We start from the raw sequence: 17453 nt of genomic DNA, 5'->3' as shown, positions 1-17453 counted from the left end.
CCTCCAGAGGAGGAAACCCAGTGGGCCGGGAAGCCACCCACAGGTTTCTAAGTTTAGCCCCAGCTCCAGACCACGCCCCCGACCCGCCTCCCAGGCCCAGAGCCAGGTATGACCTCATCCTTTGCTGTGAGACTCCACCCTGCACTCCATGGTCCTGTCTTTGCAGGGGCCCAGTCTGGCAAGCCACTTGGAAAGAGAGAGATGGGACTCGGGCTTGCGGCCAGGACAGCGACCAGGAGAGAGAGACAGGAAACTGCCATACACATGTTGGAGCCTGTGGCCTTTATTCGTGCCCCCCACCAAGTACAAAGACAAGGCCCCTGCCCGAAGCAGAAACCCCAGTCCTTACTCCAGACCCACTCCCCGGAGCCAGAAGTGCATAAAGTGCTGGTGTGTGACCGTCCTCTGGAGAAGGCCAAAGGGAGCCAGAGCCCTGCCCCCTGACAGGGCAGCAGCAGCAGCAGCAGGAGGTGCTCTGCCTACGGAAGGCTGGGCCTGTCACGAAGGCTGGGCCTGTCACGGCCACCTGGAGGGGGAGGGGGCCGGGGAACTCAGATGCAGTCCTGGGCAGGAGGAAACTGGAAAGGGAGTCTTCAGCATGGAGTCCTAGGAGAGTGGAGTGGAGGGTGGATTCTGCACCCCGGCGAAGGGAGGAAGGCAAGCAGGGGAGGCCTGGGGCGGGGGTGTCTCAGAGAATGGGACAGCCCCTCCGGCGCTTGTTCTTGCGGACCTGCAGGCCAGCCCGAGTGGCCATTTCGAATACCTCCCGCACCCCCTCCTTGGTCTTGGCTGAGCACTCCAGGTAGCCAAAGGCACTGATGCGGTTCGCCATGTCCCGGCCTTCCTCAGACCGAACAGGCTCCTGAGAAGACAGACAGGTCAAGGTCAAAGGCAGCCAGGGGGCTAGGTGTTCCTGCCCCCTGGGTATGGGTGTGGGAACTGCAGAAACAAACACTCCCTCCAGCCCTGACCCCACAAGGCACCCAGGCCCCAGCCACCCTGGGCAGCTTCTGGGCCAAGGACCCCCAAGACCCAGGTTTACATTCAAAATTCTCCCATCTGTTTCCTCCCATCCAGGCCTAGCCCCTGGTGGGCATGTGCTGCCTGGTTGAGTGCACCAGCCACCTCCTTCCTGGGCTCCCCGCCTCTGTTGGCACTCCAGTCCAACCTCTTGGGCAGCCAGAGTGACTTCCAACATGTGAGCCAGACATGGGGCTCCAGTTGTAAGAGAGGTCACACTCCCTAAACCTGTGCTAGGCCTCTGGTTCCTGAATAAACCAGCTGCTTGCCCCCTGGACCTCTTCCAGCCACTTCTCATGCCCCCCTCCCACATCCCTGCCCGCCCACACCTGCCCAGGTATTCTGATGACACAGCTGTACCCCTTGCCCTGAGGGAAGCAGCAGAAGCTGTCTCTCTGGGTGCACTTTTTTTTTTTTGGACAGGCAGAGTTATACAGTGAGAGAGAGAGACAGAGAGAAAGGTCTTCCTTCCATTGGTTCACCCCCTAAATGGTTGATAGGGCTGGCACGCTGCACCGATCCAAAGCCAGGAGCCAGGTGCCAGGTGCTTCTCCTGGTCTCCCATGTGGGTGCAGGGCCCAACCACTTGGGCCATCCTCCACTGCCTTCCCAGGCCACAGCAGAGAGCTGAACTGGAAGAGGAGCAACCGGGACAGAATCTGGCACCCCGACCGGGACTAGAACCCAGGGAGCCAGCACCACAGGCGGAGGATTAGCCAAGTGAGCCACAGCACCAGCCTCTCTGGGTGCATCTTAACAAACCCAATTCCAAAGACAGAAGGGACAGTCAAGTGCAACCAATGAAAATGTCGAGTGGACGGGTCACTTTAGACCTGGGGCTAGGAGCTGAGCACCACTGTCACCTCTGACAGGGCAATGAGCCTCGGAGAAGGCTCCCCTCTTGCTCAGAGTGCACCCTCGAGGGGAACTTCTGCCCCACCCACCTGCTTCATCTTGGCCAGCTCTCTCCTGGTGTGCTCGTCGTGCCTCAGGTCCTTCTTATTCCCCACGAGGATGATGGGCACATTGGGGCAGAAGTGCTTCACCTCCGGGGTCCACTTCTCTGGGATGTTTTCTGCACGGACAAGTCCCAACAGGTGTGGGTGCCTCCAGTGGCCCGTCAGAATCACAGTACCTTTCACAGCTCCAACCCCCCTCACACTGCACCGGCCCAAAGCCGCCTGCCTCCCCCACCCCACCCCACCCCACCCCACCCCCAAGGGCCAGAGCTACCTCTGGCTGATTCCAAGGTGTGTCAGTCCCCTCCCTCTACCACCCTCACCTAGACTGTCGGGGCTGTCGATGGAGAAGCACATGAGGATGACGTCCGTGTCCGGGTAGGAGAGAGGCCGCAGGCGATCATAGTCTTCCTGCCCTGCTGTGTCCCACAGAGCCAGCTCCACCTACCACACAGGCCAGTGAGCAGCCAGCCCCAGGGAGCCCAGCCCTGCCACCCAAAGGTCTCTCTGAAACCACTGCTCCTTCAGAATCACTGATCATCATCTATCCATCCACTGCACACCTGCAAGGTGCCAGGTTGTGCAACATAAATTAAGCATTTTTTTTTAATCTAAGACATGCTTGATCTGTGTGTAGTACATGAGTGGCCACTGTGAGAACCACTATGTTACTCAGTTCTCACAGTAACATTTGTGCAGGCGGGGGGGGGGGGGGTGCGGAGAGAGCTTTTATCATCGCAGTTTTGGGGCCAGGGGAGTTTAACCCCAGAGGAAAAAGGATCTGGCCCAGATTCTGTGGTAGAACCAGCTGTATCGAGATTTTTCTAAGACAACTTTCACATCCTAACTTGCACTGGTTCCAGTGATGAAGGACATCCTCTGTCTCTAAGTGACCGCGGGGTGGGGTTGGTGGCCGTCACCTGCTTGCCATCCACCTCGATGTCCGCGATGTAGTTCTCAAAGACGGTCGGGACATAGACCTCAGGAAACTGGTCCTTACTGAAGACGATGAGGAGGCACGTCTTGCCGCAGGCTCCATCCCCCACGATCACCAGCTTCTTTCGGATTGCAGCCATGGCTGGGGCTGGGAGGCGAGAGGCAGCGGGGGGTTTGAGGACCAGTCGACAAGTCCAAGAACACTTCTCTGGGGCCCCCCAAACCTCTCTGGAAGCCAGGGCATCCAGCAAAGGGAGAAGAGAGGATGGGGGCTTGATCAGGCGTCATCCTGCTAAGAACCAGGACAACAGAGCCCCAAAGTCCTCATCTCTGGATCAAGGTCAGAACACAACAGCAGGAGGTGGGAGGGAAACCCATGTGGGAAGCAGAACCCATGTTTCAATCTCTTACCCATTTAACACCTGGGGGACCCCTGACCCATAGGGAGGTGCTCAGAGACCCGCCAAGAAGAGCCACTTCTGTTTACTTTATATGCCAGGGTTTTTCAATCGGGCTTCCTCAGTTACGATACCTTTGAAGTTGAGTCGTCATCAAGTTCCAATCTAGAACAGTCTGTTCCTCAGCTCAGGTCAGCCCTGCCCACTCAGGACCAAGAGGTCTTCTCCAAGACCCCACAGCAGCAGCAGCTGCCAGGTGGTAGCCCCCACCCCACCCCAGGGGAAGGGCAAGATCTGTAGCACCCGGAGATGCTGGGTCCTGTGCGGGTATTCTGACAATTAGCCTCCACGGCCCCCAGACACCTGCAGGTGGCTTCCCACCTGACAAACTGGGAAATGAAGCCTCCATAAAGTTCAGTCCCATACACAGAGTCTCCGGGACCCGGGTCTGCCATTTGGACACATTACTCCAGAGCTTCAGAAAGGACAGCAGATGCAAGGAAACCCAGCCGGGGGGCAGTGGCAGCAGCCAGCGCCAGCGGCCCTGGCCCACCACACCCAGTCCCCAAGCCCTGCGCTTGCTGCACAAAGGAGGCTCAGTCCCGGCAGCCCACAGCCCGCATCTGGGCAGTCTGCCTTCCTCCCCCTTCCTCCCAGGCCTGGCAGCAACACTGGGTCACTCAGCCCTGGCAGGGGACAATGACCACACTGTAGGGAGCCACACATCCACTGCAGCAGAGTAAGTGTGTGAGAATAATCCACCAGGGAGTCACCTCCACCCACTCTCCGGACAGCCCCTTCCTCCCTCCGTCTGCGTCCGCGCAGCTCAAGGAAGGCCCTGCCCACCCCTCCCTGTGACTCAGGGCCAGCAGTCAGCTTCCCAGGGTTTGTGTGTGTCCCTCGCCCCAACACACATGAACACGCATCTGCACAGCTCATCACACCTTCCCAGCTCCCCTCACTTCCTCCTTCCTGGCCAGAAAGCCGACTTCCAGCCAGCTCAAGTTCCCAGGCCCACTGCCTGGGAGGAAGAGAGGGCGGGCTCCGGAGCGGAGACGAAGTCAAGGCTGTAGGGAAAGGGGGAGGGGGAGGGGATTGGAGCCTGGGCTGGGAGGAGCCCCAAGACAAGAGACAAATGAGGGCCGGCGGGGCCCAGCACCAGCCGGGCAGGGAGCAGTTAAGAAGGGGCGGGTAACCTGATCTCTGCCCTAAACCAGGCTGTTTCCCTCAGTCCCACATCCTGTCAAACTAAGCTAAGCTCCTCTGTGGCCCACATACCATCCCCACCTCGCACCTCAGCCCCAGCCTGCCTGGTGGGGGACCCTGGTGGCGCCTCCCTCCCAGACCCAGACACACACACACACACACACACACACACACACACACTCACAAAGCTGGGATGTGGGGGAAGAGGACAGGAGTACACGGCCACACTCTCCCCACCACAGAAGGGGCTCTCCCTGACATCCTGAAAGAGAAGCACCCAGGCAGGCCTGGCAGGCAACCACCGCGGGGAATCCCAGCGATCCGCTGCTACACGGTGCGGCGGACAGAAGCCGCAACTCTGGGGCAGGGACACGCATGCACCAAGTGGAGCCCACCTCTCAATGAGAAGACTCTCTACCCAGGCTCTGGTTGGGGCAGGAGAGCCAGCAGCCCAGGCCAGGCCACAAGGCCCAGCGCCAGCTCCCTGTGGGAGGCAGCCCCAGAAGAACTGCCCCACTGACCCCAACAGGGGTAACCCAACCACCACCACTCCAGGCCTGCAATGCAGCCTGGAATCCGGGGGGAGGCGCAGGGCCGCGCTCCTCAGCCATTCCCTTGATTTCCAAGCCCAATCGCGGGGCCCGGCGGACCCAGTCCACCTCCCCCGACGTCTAGGAAGTAGTAAGTCTTCGGGAGATACCCCGCCCCCAACTTTTAAAGCAGAAACACGGGCGAGATGCGGGTTCGGGAGTGTGAGGGAGAAGAGATTTCTTAGACACGCGCACCCGAGCCATCCCGATCTCCCCCCACTTCCCTCCACGGGCAGGCTACAGCAACCGTCCAGGGCGGCGTCCCCCACTGGTCACACCCTGCCCCTATTCCCGCCATTCCCCCATCCCGGCCAGGGGAGGCAGCACCCCCACCGGGGTCAGTTCCCGACCTGCCCGCCCCTCGCCCGCCTCCAGGTCCGTAGGTGCGCGGCCGGCTGCCCGGGCCCGGAGCCAGAGCGCCTCACGGAGCTTCCAAGTCGCCCCTCTCGGCCCTGGCCCGGCGGGGCAGGTCCACACGAGGAAAGGGGCGCGAAGGGAAAGGCAGGGACTCCGGCTCTGACCCCAGGAGGCGAGAGCCCCTGTCTGGCAATTCCGCGCGCCCCTCGCCGCAGCCCGGGCCGATCCGGCCAGACCCCGCACAGCCCGGACGCCGCGTCCGAGGGGAAGCAACAAGGCCCACGCTCCGGCCGGAGCCCCCCGCCGGCCGCGCCCCAAGCTCCGGGCGAGCGGAGAAGGGAGAGAGTGCTCTCCCGGGGCGAGTCCCCAAGACGCCCCGCCGCCCCGGCCCCGGCCCAGGGTACCTTCCGCTCCGCCGCCTCCAGCTCGCGCGGCCGGTGCCGGAGGCTGAGACTGACCCCAGGGCCCCTGCCCCGCCCTCCTTCGGCGCCGCGGAGGGGAGGAGAGGGGCGGGCCGGCGAGAGAGGGTCGGCCCGGGGGCGGCCCTTGGCTCGGCCCGCCTCCGGCTCCAGCGCTCGGCCGCCGTGGGTCGCCGTTGCTGGGGCCTGGGGAGCGGGGAGAGCCGCTGGCACATGCTGGGACTGCAGAGGAGTGGGCGGCGAGACCCCCCGAGGACTCAGCCTGCTCCCCGCTGCCGGCCCCTGGGGGCGTACCGGCGTCGGGAAAGTTGCGAGGCGCTCGGGGTGGGGTCAGACCGGGCCGCTGCTGCCCTCCCGTGGCCAGCGGGGCACCGGCTCCTGAAGCACCTGAGACCTCCTCCACGCGGGGAGGCGCGGCCGCGCCAGGGCGGCCCCGGGGTACACGAGTACCCATCGTCTTGCCCCGAGAACCGTTCGTCTTACCCCCGCCTTGAAAGCCTTTCGGAACCAGACCTCCGTTCCACTTCAGAATCCTCTCGTTCCCGCTAGCTGGCATTTCCGTAGGCTCCATTCCTGCCTACTCCTCAAAGGGCACTCCTGCGGATGCTTCAGGATTCCCGGCTGTGAATTCGTATTACCTCCTAGTGCCTAGGGACCCTCAGCGTGGTCTAAATTAGGGCCTGGAGTAGTTACCTACACGTGTGTCTCCTTCCCTCCCGGTAGGCGGCGGGGCAGGTGGGTGGGTATAGGAGGAGGAAGTCTAAGCACTTTCAATGAATGGGTACACTACTCTTAGTCGTCGTCACAGGCCTTTGGGGTGCGTAGACCCAAACTGCAGCGCAGATAAGTGGCTTGCACACAGGTGCATGCTTTGTAAGTGACGGGCCTCTCTGGCTCCAGTGCTCCAATGCCTCTGCCCTGGCCCATGGTCCTTCACCCTGCCCCCACCCCACGTCTGGAAGTGTGTGGCACACAAGAGGGCTTCAGCAAACATATGCTGCATGAATGTTACAAGCTATACAGACTGAGGCCAGCGTTGTGGCGTAGTGAGTAAAGCCGGCCGCCTGCCACGCCAGCATGGCATCTGTTCCAGTCCTGGAGACTCCTCTTCTGATCCAGCTCCCTGCTGATGGGCCTGGGAAAGCAGCAGAGGATGGCCCCCAAAGGCTTGGGCTCTTGCCACCCACGTGGGAGACCTGGAAGAAGCTCCTGGCTCCTGGCTTCAGCCTGGCCCAGCTCCAGCTGTGGTGGCCATTTGGGGAGTGCACCAGCATGTGGAAGTCTCTCTCTCTCTCCCTTGCCTTTCAAGTGCAAAAAATAAAATCTTTATATTAAAAAAAAAAAAAGGTCATACAGACTTTTAAGATCTGAAGTGCAGGCGCAGGCTGCTCCACTTCCCATCCAGTTCCTTGCTAACGTGCCTGAGAAAGCAGCAGAGGATGGCCAAAGTGCTTGTGTCCCTGCCACCCGGAAGAAGCTTCAGCCTGGCCCTGCCCTGGCTATTGTGGCCATTTGGGGAGTGGACCAACAGATGGAAGATCTCCCTCTCTCTCTCCCTTTCAGATAAATAAATACATCTTTTTTAAAAATCTGAAGCACCATCCAGACATTTTAGAACCGTGGGGACAGGTCCTGAGCTTGGTCCCAGGCCTCCTGCTCAATAATCACTTATTATTATACGTGAATTGAGAGCTACGTCACAGATAGATTCCTGCCTTCATACAACTGACAGCCTAAATGAGGAATACAGATAATTTCCAGATAGCTAACATTTGTGGAACTCCTATTAGAGACCTGGCCCTGTATCTATTAACTACTTTAGTCCTACAGCAACCCAATGAGGGAGTAGTGGTATTTTCTCCACTTTACTGAGAAACAAATTAAGGCTGAGAAACATGAAAAGAACTAATGTTGGGTCTTGTACCAGGGTCCAAACAGCTGGGCTCTGGAGGCCCTGCTCTTCAATGCCATTTGCTCCTAACTCCTAACATACTCATATAATCCAGGAGGGGATGCCTGTGATACATGTGCACATGGGCTGTGGGATCTTCAGCTCTCAAGGACAGGAGAAGCGTTAGATAAGGGGATGCTGGCATCCCATATCAGAGCATCAATTTGAATCCTCGCGGTTCAGTTTCTGGTCCAGCTCCCTGCTAATGTGCCTGGGAAAGCAGTGGAGGATGGCCCAGGTACTTGAGACCCTGCTGCCCAGGTTGGAGATCTGGGTAGAACTCTGGACTCCTAGCTTCGGTCTGGCCCAGTCCCAGCTGTTGCGGCCATTTGGGGGATGAATCAGCAGGGAGAAAATCTGTCACTCTCCCTTTCAAATATACCTAACACATGAGAGCTACTAGAGGCCCCCAAAGTTACAGGAACCCCAGGAGGCTAATGTGTTACTGGTGGCAGATGAGGCTGGAGAAGGGGCAGCAGCACACTTGGGAGTTGTCTGTTCCGAGTGCGTAGGAAGCCACTAAGGAGACAGAGGTAATCAAGACCTAAGGTGGTGACAGTGGGAAAGGAGATCAGCACACAAATATGAATATTTTTTAAAATATGTAATCAACAATAGTCATGTGTTGCTTACAGTCTGAGGGATGGATCATTCCAGAATGCTGTTATGGCACTTAACCAAAGCTAGCTAGTACAGTGAACTACACACCTAGGCTATCTGGTCTACACTGCTGGATATGCAGCTCTGTGTTGACTGTGTAGTGCCCAGCTGTATCAGGAAGACATGAAAGCCAAGGGCGAGCAATTCTGCTTTTGTGACTTCAGTAGCCAGCTCGGCCCCATGGAGAAGGCACCTGTCTGAGGGAGAAATGGTGAACTCAGTCTAAGCAGCTGAGCTGTAGCACCAGGGGGCCAACCAGGAGGTGTTCAGGGCACAGCTGGGATGTGTGTTTTCCAGCTCAGGGAGGGCCTGAGCGGGGGACACCAGCAGGGACGGATGGAGACACAGGAGTGGACAAGAAGGCTCATGTGTGTGTGTGTGTGTGGTGACAAGAGCAGAGGGCAGAGAGAACCTGAGGAGTGCAATTTCAGGACCCTCCTGAGCTTTGCCTTGCCTTTCAGTTTCCAGTCAAAGCAAATACAGACACACATCATTATCCATCTGGTTTATTTCCCAACAGCTGTAGTTCTGGATCCAGCAGACCGCCCTTGGGTCAGGGTGACAACTGCTGGATTTGGGCTAGGAGAGGGGTATGTCTGCAGAGGCTGGGATGGTTCTGGGACAGGGGAGGCTGAGCCCCTCAGGAGTAACTGCCTGGCCCTCCCAGGGGGATGACGAAGACCGAGATGTCATCCCCGGAACCCAGCTTGTTGTTGGGGAGACGCCAGCCACGGTCCCGGGGGGTGCCTCGGGCCCCCAGGACCAAAGCTTGCGCCAGAGCTGTGTACCTGCCAGAAGCACAGGTGTGCATTCATGTGCCAACAGGTAGAGGAGAAGGAAACACCCAGGCCCCAGGGCGGGTCCCAGAGCATTGTCTCCCTCTGCCCCTCTGTGCACCAGCGCCATCCCCTCACCACCATCCCACCAGGCAACCCCTACCTGCTGGGGTCATTAGGCTCATAGGCCGACAGCACCTTGTCGACAGTGGCGGCGACCTCCCTGTCATTGGTGACATCCCACAGGCCATCTGTTCCCAGGATGAGCACATCGTCTGGGCAGTGTTCATACTGTGTCAGGTCATACACTTGCACCTGGTGGGAAGCAGGGTACAGGGGGCTGGGCTGTGGGGCTTGGTGGACAGGGAGCTTGAGGAGGAGGGCACCTAGATGGAAGCCAGAGGAGGGAGGGGGTGCTTAAGCCCATCCCCCTGCCCCCATCTCCCCATGGCTCACCTCTGGGAAGCAAGAGAGGAAGGGCTTGATGGGCAGGGTGGAACTGCACACCTTCAGGTTGTGGTCTCCCAAGCCGCGGGTCACCCCAATGGTGGCCATCACCCGAGCCTAAAGGAAATGAGGGGTGCTGCCGTTCAGCCAGACCCGCAGGGCCCTCCCCCCACTGCCCTCAGGCACAGCCGCCACCTCCCTACCCCAGCTGGGGAGCATCCTCCTGCCCGTGCCCGCCTCTACCACCGACATTACCTTTTTGCCCTCCCCACAGACCAAAGGGAACCTGAGATCTTCCAGCTCAATCTTTTTGTAGGCCCTGGGGGGAGGGGAGCAGAGGAGGCATCACCCAGGCATCATAGCCTGTCTCCTCTGGGAGCTGCACACCCTCACACAACCCCCTGGGAAGGGTCACATCCCCAACCCCCCCCAGCTTCTAGCCTGGCCCCCTCCGAGGCCCCTTTGCTGGTGGGCTGCTGGGGAGGGAGTGGTTGCGTTGCCATGGGAACAGGCCCCAGCTCCGAGGGAAGTGTTACCAGCCGGTCATGTTCTGGTCCCGGTACAGCATCCTCTGCCCCAGCTCCTTGGGCTGCACTCTGCGGGGGAACTCGAGGTGGGTGAACTCACTGCCCAGCAGCTCCGGCTTCAGGAAGCCCTAGGGATGGGAATGGCCAGAGAGAGCAGAGGGTCAGGGCGCATTCTGTGCACAGCACACCTGGTCTAGAGACGAGTTAATCCTAGCACACAGACCCCTAAAGAGAGTGTGCCACGTGGCACACGCCATCTACTGCTGCATTAACTCACTCCTCGCAGCACTCTGTACAGAGCCACTGACACACAGAGAATTTAAGGGAATTGTTCAAAGTCACACAATCCACAGACTACACAAACCAGGACTCACTCGCGGCCATCCAGCGCCACAGCACTAAGCACTGAGTCCCGCCTCCCAGGGGCCTGGGCTGCTCCCTCCTCCACCTCTGCCTCCACCTCCTTCCTCAGTGGCCACAGGGGTGGGGAGGGGAGGGCTGCACAAGCCCAGGTTCCTTCCTGTAGCATCATCCAACACCTCCGTCTTGCACTCTGGAGTCTATGCAGTGGCCGTCCCGGGAAGCCCCCAGGAAGGAGCTGTGTGTGTCTGTGCGGGAGGGAGGGGGCGCCGAGAGCGCTCTGCGGCACGGCCCCTACAGAGGATGCACACACACCAGGCACTCTGGTCCCTGCTCACCAGCAGCTGAAGTCGCCGGCGCTCCGTCTCCGGGGTGAACTCCCGGGACATCGGAAGGATTTCACCATTCCGGACAATGATAGCCCTGCCCGGAGAAGAAAAAACCTGTGGCCTGGCTGTCCTGGGGCCATTCGCCGAGAATTCCAGAAAGAGCAGGCCCTCCCCCTTAATGACCCTCACCCAGACTTCCACCATGTCTGTCTCCTCTGGTGAACAGTTCGGGTCCTTTCCTTCTGCCTAGGGCCCCACCTGACCCCTGCCACCTCACTTCCTTCCATCCCCCCACGCCAGAGAGCTCTGCCCCACGGTGCTGCTTTCAGGGGCCTCCCCAATACCTGCTGTCGCCAGCATTGGCCACGTACACCTTGCCTAGCAGGTAGACAGCAACCAGCGCGCAGCAGCCTCCCTCCACCTGGTGGCCATGCCGCTCCCGGGCCATCTGCTCATCCTGCCACACAAGGAAGGGGCTAAGGGGAGCGGAGGAAGAGGGTCCAGCCACGCAGCCACCCTCCCCTTCCATCTACAGAAACCTCCTGGCCGCATCAGGGCACAGAGGGAGAAAAGGAGAAGGTCAGGGTGTAGCTGCCCCTTCTCCCTTCCCTGGGGGGCTCCCCAAGGGTCATGGCCTCAGGCCACATGACTCCCACACAGAGCCCACCAGAGTATCTGCCCAGCTGGCCTTGGGCTTGAGCCACCCACTCACCATGAGCTGGAAGGCATTCTCAATGGCCCCCACGACCAGACTCTCGTGCGTCACTTCCTTCTGCGGAGAGCAGCAGGACTGGGGAGCAACCAGCTGAGCGGGATCGCAGGAAGCTGGCGTCCCCGGGGTGGACGAGAGGCAGAGGGGAGGTGGCGAGGGGTCCTGAAGTATCTCCACCAGGTCCTTTAGCTGCTCCCGGATGTGGCGGTGCAGGAGCCGGGAGGCCATTTCAGCAGCTCCGCCCCCTGCATGCCCATCAAAGAGGCCCCAGTAGTAGAAGCAGAGTCCCTGGTGGAGGAAGAGTTAGAGGTGAGCGTGAGTGTGTTGCACAGATGGAAGAACAAGACTCTGGGCATCCACCTAAACATCACAGAGGACGTCACCGCTTGATGGGAAAGGCAAATGAGACATATTCATTTATCCATCCGGGGCCTACCATGCGTCGGGAGACAGAAAATATTCAAAGAAGGCAAACTCAGAGAACAAAAGAAGCAACAATCAGCTCTGGTAACTGACACATATGGGAGCACCCAGGTTTTAAGTGGCAAAATAAACACTCATACTGACACAGTAGGCTGCAACGGCTCAGAGCCAGCCAAGGGCTCATGGCAGAGGGACAAGCAGAGAGAAGCAGACGTCTGGCATCCCTGGGAGAGGAAAGGGGGCTGGGCTCACCTGTCCCCTCCTAGGCTCCTTGGGGACCCCCGCAAGGCTCCTCCGGCCCTCCACATACACCACTTCGCAGCAAGCCTGGTCCTCATTGTGCCGGCTCTTGCCAGCGTTGATGACCCTGCCGGGCCAGAGTGAGCACATCAGGTTGCACGCCGGGCCAGGTCCTGGAATAACCCCCTCCCCCCAGAGACACACACATCTTCTGCCTGCTGGCCAAGCTGAAAAAGGTCACAGCCACCTGGGATGCAGGCCAGGGGAAGGAGGAGAAGGGAGGGCAGGCAAGGAGTACTGTCTCGATGGCAGGCCCTACGGCCTCACAGAGAGGCAGGGGGGCAGGTGGCAGCACCTGCCTGTCTTGGTACCCCACCCCTTCCGCCCTGGCCAGGCATCCATCTCCAGCCCTGCTGCTCCAGGAGGGGCTAGGTGGAGGCAGAAGTTTTGCTTCCCTTCTGGCCAATAGGCTATAACCCATGTCCAACCCCAATTAACTCTCCCAGGGCCTTGTCCCTAGCACCCCACCCTCACAGGCACACCGGCTGTTATCTTGAAACCATCCAGGAAAGTTTCCCCAGCTGTGGCAATGAGGAAGTGCCCCAGCCCCGATCGGGAAAGGGGGACAGATAGAGTTGGCTGGGAAAACCACCTGGAGGAGGCAGGAGACAGAATCCCACGCTCCTCCCCCACAGGAATCTGCAGGAGGTGGCTGGTGGGCCCCACCAGCCCAGCCACCCGCTCTGTGCCCTCCGGAGCTCCAGCTGCTCTCAAGGCTCCGTTTCCTGGCAGATGCATTAAAAATACGGAGCCTGGGAATGAGCTGGGCACTCGGGCCCCTAGGGGGTAGCTTTCCTCCCTCTTTAGCACCAGTCGGCGGGCCGAGGGGCGGTCAGCTGGGGGCCCTCCTGCCGCCCAGAGGCCCCCTCCCCCGCCCCGAGGGCAGCCGGCAGCCTCCCGGTGTCGCGAGCTATTTCTGGGTGTGGAGGGGGAGGGGATCGGTAAGAGGACAGGGAACTGGGGCGCTGGGGCCAGCGAGCCGGCGAGCGAGTCTTCCCAGCCGATAGCCCCCAACTGTCTGCACCCGCTCCGTGCTACTCCCCTCCTCTTGTGGCCCTCAGATGCCTGGCCGCGGCTGAGAACCGGCCAACTCATCCTCGGCCGCCCTGGGCTCTCTGAGCTCCGGGAGGGTTCGGGGTCCAGGGCGGCGTGGGTGAGGGTGGTCGGGGAATGGTAAGGTCCCCAAGAAGGTAGTTCTACTGCGCCCGGCTGGAGGGAGGCCTGAGGGGGGGTGCGGTCCGGGACTCAGAGGAGTGGAAACGTTCTGGGATAAGGGAGCACCTGGCACGGGGCGCGGCGGGGGAGACGCACTCCAGTGCCAGGGGTGCCGAGCAGGGGAAGGGGCTGGGAGTCCCATCTGGGTTTGGTGCCCCTGGGGGCGCTCACTCGGCATAGCCCGTGCTCCAGGGCAGGCGGCGGCCCGTGTCCGGCGGGCTCTGCACAGCCCGGCCCGCGTGGTCGTCTGCGCGGCGCAGCCCCCCTGGGCTCAGCTGCAGGAAGGTCGGTCTGGAGAAGCTCGCTCGAGTCTCTCCAGTCTTGGCGGGCGCCCCGCTCCCGCTCGTAGTCCTCGCCGAAGGGCTCCTCGGTGCTTCTGCAACGGCAGCGGGCGGAGCCGTGGTCTCCGCCGGTAGCTCCGGCGACTTGGGGCGCGCATGCGGCGCGCCCCCAGGGCTCACCAGGTGCGCCACGGCCGAGCGCACTCGGTTTAGCATGCTGCCGCCTGCCCCGCCCCGCGCTGGCCCGGCCCCGCGCCGGCCCCGCCCCCGAGCGCGGGGGCGGAGCTCTCTGCCGTCGGCCTGCCAGCCGCGGCGCTGGACTGGGGCGGGCCGAGCCGGACCGGGGCGCAACCTCCCGTGGCCCTGCACCGCCCCCGGAACCGCCCCGCCTGCTCCCGGCTGCTTCCTTGCAGCATTCTGGCCCTCCCCAAGTCAGTTTCTTAAGGGAAGAGAGTCCGTTGCTGTGGGAAGGCGGCGGGCAGGGCCAGCCTTGTGTCAGCCGTGCTGCTGTGGATTAGAGAGCAGGTGGAACTTTCCCACTGTGACGGTGCGGGGGTGGGGTAGGCTCCTCGCTCTTGGTTCGCTGTGGCAGTGGAGCTGATGACCTCAGAGCTAAACAGCCGCTTCAGGCCCCTGGGTGTGAAGCACCTGGTATGACCACGCCTCCGTCTGGGGCTGCAGCGGGGAGCGCAAGGAACGGGTACCGGGTGCCGGCGGGGATCCCTGCGCGGAACCAGGGCGCCGGAGCCAATCCCCCCGCTCCCGAGGGCGCGCTCTCCCCTTGCATTCCAACTCGAGATCTGGCGGAGCGGTTGCCACTCTCTCCGCACTGTACTTCGCAGAAGCCAGTTTTCCACCGCATTTGGAACTCGCTGAACCACGGCAGGACTAGTCAGTACGGACAATATCAGCAGAGCAACGACCCCCTCCCTGAGAGCTCCCGTCCGCACCGTCGGCCACGCACGCTGCACGGTGTGCTTTCAGCGTATCCCCTGCACAGGATCCGCCGCTCCTGTCGTTTTAGTGACTTGGCCCTAGAGGTCACCGCCAGGGAGGGAGCCACACCCCGTTCCTTCTGACTTCTCTGCAGGAGGCGGCAAGGGTGAGGAAGGAGATGAAAGGCGTGGAAAGAAGTCGGGCTCCTCTCCTCTCAATCCCTTAGGGAAGCTGAGCCAGTGCTGTGGCTGCCGCCAGGGGGGGACAAAGGCCAGGCTAAGCGCTTGCGTAAGTTGCTCGCTGGGGGATCCGGCCCAGCGCCCTGGCGGGCTACCTGTTCTTCCTGCCAGCCTTTCCTTTGGGGTAGAGCGGTTCTGACCTGATGCTGAAAGAGCTTGGTCCCTAAGAGTAGTGTGGGAGATGTGGTCGCTGGGCCTCGGGCGAAACCCCCCACAACCCCCCTCCCTGCGCCCAACACTGAGCGCAAATAGGGACAAGGCCCTCGTGGCACTAATGCAAGCTGGGGTTAGCATCGGGGGCCACTGGCGCCCCGCTCATCCTTGTGCCTCCACTTCTGGGCTCTGTCCACCCAGAGCTTCCTGACCAGACCCTTCTTTGTTCCCGGGGCTAAACAGTGCCCCAGAATCGGCGGCTCTCCTGGCAGCTTCCAAATAAAGTCCACAATGGCCATTCAGCTTTGTTTGCTATAATTATGCCTGAGCTTGGGGCAGGGAGAGCCAGAGAAAAGGAAGTTACAAGAGCCAAACAGTCCAACCAGAGGCACGTGGAGCAGCGAAGACAAGCTCTGGGGGCCGGTGATATTTCCCTTGGCTTCTAGGAGAAACAGACCAGCCCCAAGAAATAGCACAATGGCAGTGGCAAAACAAGGACAGAAGAAAAAATAAAATAAAGCTCCTGGTTGTGTTTATGAGTCACTGTTTCTGGGACAGCTCACTTCCCACTTCTCAGTCTCACCCAGCTCCCACCCTGCCAAGGCTGCTGTTGGGCAGCAGGGCCCAGACCCAGAGCTCCCTCCAGTCCCAGCACCAATCAGCGGGAAGGTCAGCAACTCCCTTGGAGTCCAGAACAGCCCTCCCCACCCACCGCCAGCTGTACCCAAACCTTAAGGCTCTCCGCTGCCTTAGCCTCTCACCTCCTGTTCCTGGCACCATCACGCCTCCTCCAGGCTGAGACAGTCCCAGACCTGGTGAGAAGGTCATCACATCTACTCCTTCCTGTCCCCAGGGCAGCAGAAAGAGGGATGGAGGCGGGGGTGGGGGGATATTTCTCTGCTGATAGCTTGGACTCTGCTCAGTGGAGGAGGGGCCGTGCCTGCCAGGACAGCCCCTGGACAGCCTCATCCCCCCAGGCCACAGGCAGACTGGGCCCCTTCCCCCTCCACATGACTCCAACCCCAAAGTTCCCTTCAACTAAAGGAGACAAATTCACATGGTTACCTCTGCGCCCAAAATACAACCCCGTAAAGGATGACCCAATTGCAATTACATATGAGGGCGCTTCCGAAAGTTCGTGGAACAATGGGATTGAAAGTTTCTGGAGCAGGCGTTTGCCCCAGCAGTTAAGCTGCTGCTTGAGATGCCCACGTCCCAGATGAGAGCGTCTGGGTTTCAGTCCGGCCCCACACTAGATTCCAGCTTCTTCTGAATGCGCATCCTGGTCTCTGCCACCCACGTGGGAGACCTGGATGGAGTTCTGGGCTCCGGGCTTCTGCCGGCTCAGCCCTGACTGTTGCGTGCATTTGGGGAGCGAACCAGCAGGTAGGAGACTTTTCTCTGTCAGTCTCTCTGTTAGTCTGTCTCTCTGACTTTAAAATAAAATGAATGTTTTTTTTTTAATTTATTTATTTGAAAGAGTTACACAGAGAGAAGGAGAAAGAAAGAGATCTTCCATCCGCTCGTCCACTCTCCAAGTGGCCGCAATGGCTGGGGCTGAGCCAGGTCGAAGCCAGGAGCCAGGAGCTTCTTTGGCCACTCACATGGGAGACGCAGATGAAGCGCCTGGCTCCTGGTTTTGGCCTGGCCCAATCCTGGCTGTTGCAGGCATTTGGGGAATGAACCAGAAGATGGAAGCACATGCTCTCTCTCTTTGTTCTCTCTCTCTCTCTCACACTCTACCTTTCAAGTAGATGAAAATAAACTTCTAAAAAACTTTGTTTTGGTCCAAAAAATTAAAATTGAGTCGCAGTTGTTCATATTACACTTTTGGCATGAACTTTTTTAAGTGCACATATTACAATTTTTCTGATGAAGAAAATGGCCCTCAGATCTGGTATCTGAGTTGAACTTCACACCTTGGGGTCATCAGACAGTTGAGATTACACACAGGGATGGTTCACCAGCTTATTGCAACCCTACTGCCTGGCACCTATGCCCCTACACCTCCCAGGCCCTGAGGGTACTCTTAGCAGACACAAGGTGTCCGACCCCTTGTCACAGAAAAACTAGCCTCAAGAGGGAATGTCCAAAGGGAAGCTTTATCTACTGTGACAAGCATTGGAGACCATGGGAATACAGGGGCCCCTACAGAAGCTGGGTCCCTGCAAAGCGGTTTGTCATCTACAATGAAGGCTATGGGCGTGTCCAGGCTGTGGGGCTGGGAAGTGGGTGGGCCCTTCTCGCTCCATTCCTACA

At 60.0% G+C, this 17453-nt stretch overlaps 2 protein-coding genes across 3 annotated transcripts; both read right to left on the bottom strand.

Moving 5' to 3' along the window:
- Positions 1-267: 267 nt before the first annotated feature.
- On the bottom strand, positions 268-6197 carry RHOC (ras homolog family member C). 2 transcript variants are annotated; one of them, XM_002715765.6, is made up of 5 exons: positions 5871-6197; positions 2900-3063; positions 2303-2423; positions 1965-2095; positions 268-862 (listed from the first exon to the last, which is right to left on the bottom strand). In XM_002715765.6, exons 2-5 carry the CDS (start codon positions 3053-3055, stop codon positions 689-691), a joined length of 582 nt encoding a protein of 193 aa, XP_002715811.2. In that variant the 5' UTR covers positions 3056-3063; positions 5871-6197; the 3' UTR covers positions 268-688. The 2 variants fall into 2 exon arrangements, with proteins under 2 accessions (XP_002715811.2, XP_069933973.1); XM_070077872.1 differs by lacking the exon at positions 5871-6197 and adding an exon at positions 3448-3586.
- Positions 6198-8986: 2789 nt separating this feature from the next.
- PPM1J (protein phosphatase, Mg2+/Mn2+ dependent 1J) lies at positions 8987-14127 on the bottom strand. Its single transcript, XM_051857395.2, has 10 exons — positions 13757-14127; positions 12323-12437; positions 11648-11935; positions 11280-11392; positions 10945-11029; positions 10256-10374; positions 9975-10038; positions 9729-9836; positions 9436-9587; positions 8987-9284 (listed from the first exon to the last, which is right to left on the bottom strand). The coding sequence occupies exons 1-10, from the start codon at positions 14080-14082 to the stop codon at positions 9137-9139; spliced, it is 1518 nt and encodes a 505-aa protein (XP_051713355.1). The 5' UTR covers positions 14083-14127; the 3' UTR covers positions 8987-9136.
- Between the last annotated feature and the right edge of the window lie 3326 nt (positions 14128-17453).

Source organism: Oryctolagus cuniculus, chromosome 7 (assembly GCF_964237555.1).
Source record: "Oryctolagus cuniculus chromosome 7, mOryCun1.1, whole genome shotgun sequence".
Classification (NCBI taxonomy): Eukaryota; Metazoa; Chordata; class Mammalia; order Lagomorpha; family Leporidae; genus Oryctolagus; species Oryctolagus cuniculus.
Note: the sequence above shows the minus strand (reverse complement) of the source record. Positions and strands in the feature narration are given on the sequence as shown.

Excerpts from the sequence above, each read along its gene's own strand:
- RHOC (XM_002715765.6), bottom strand. The coding sequence starts at position 3,055 with ATGGCTGCAATCCGAAAGAAGCTGGTGATCGTGGGGGATGGAGCCTGC. Across the intron at positions 2,424-2,899 it reads TCGAGGTGGATGGCAAGCAG|GTGGAGCTGGCTCTGTGGGA; the intron begins GTGACGGCCACC and ends CCTGTGTGGTAG. Across the intron at positions 863-1,964 it reads AGCTGGCCAAGATGAAGCAG|GAGCCTGTTCGGTCTGAGGA; the intron begins GTGGGTGGGGCA and ends CTGTCTTCTCAG.
- PPM1J (XM_051857395.2), bottom strand. The coding sequence starts at position 14,082 with ATGCTAAACCGAGTGCGCTCGGCCGTGGCGCACCTGGTGAGCCCTGGG. Across the intron at positions 11,393-11,647 it reads AGAATGCCTTCCAGCTCATG|GATGAGCAGATGGCCCGGGA; the intron begins GTGAGTGGGTGG and ends CTTGTGTGGCAG. Across the intron at positions 9,837-9,974 it reads TCTGTGGGGAGGGCAAAAAG|GCTCGGGTGATGGCCACCAT; the intron begins GTAATGTCGGTG and ends CATTTCCTTTAG.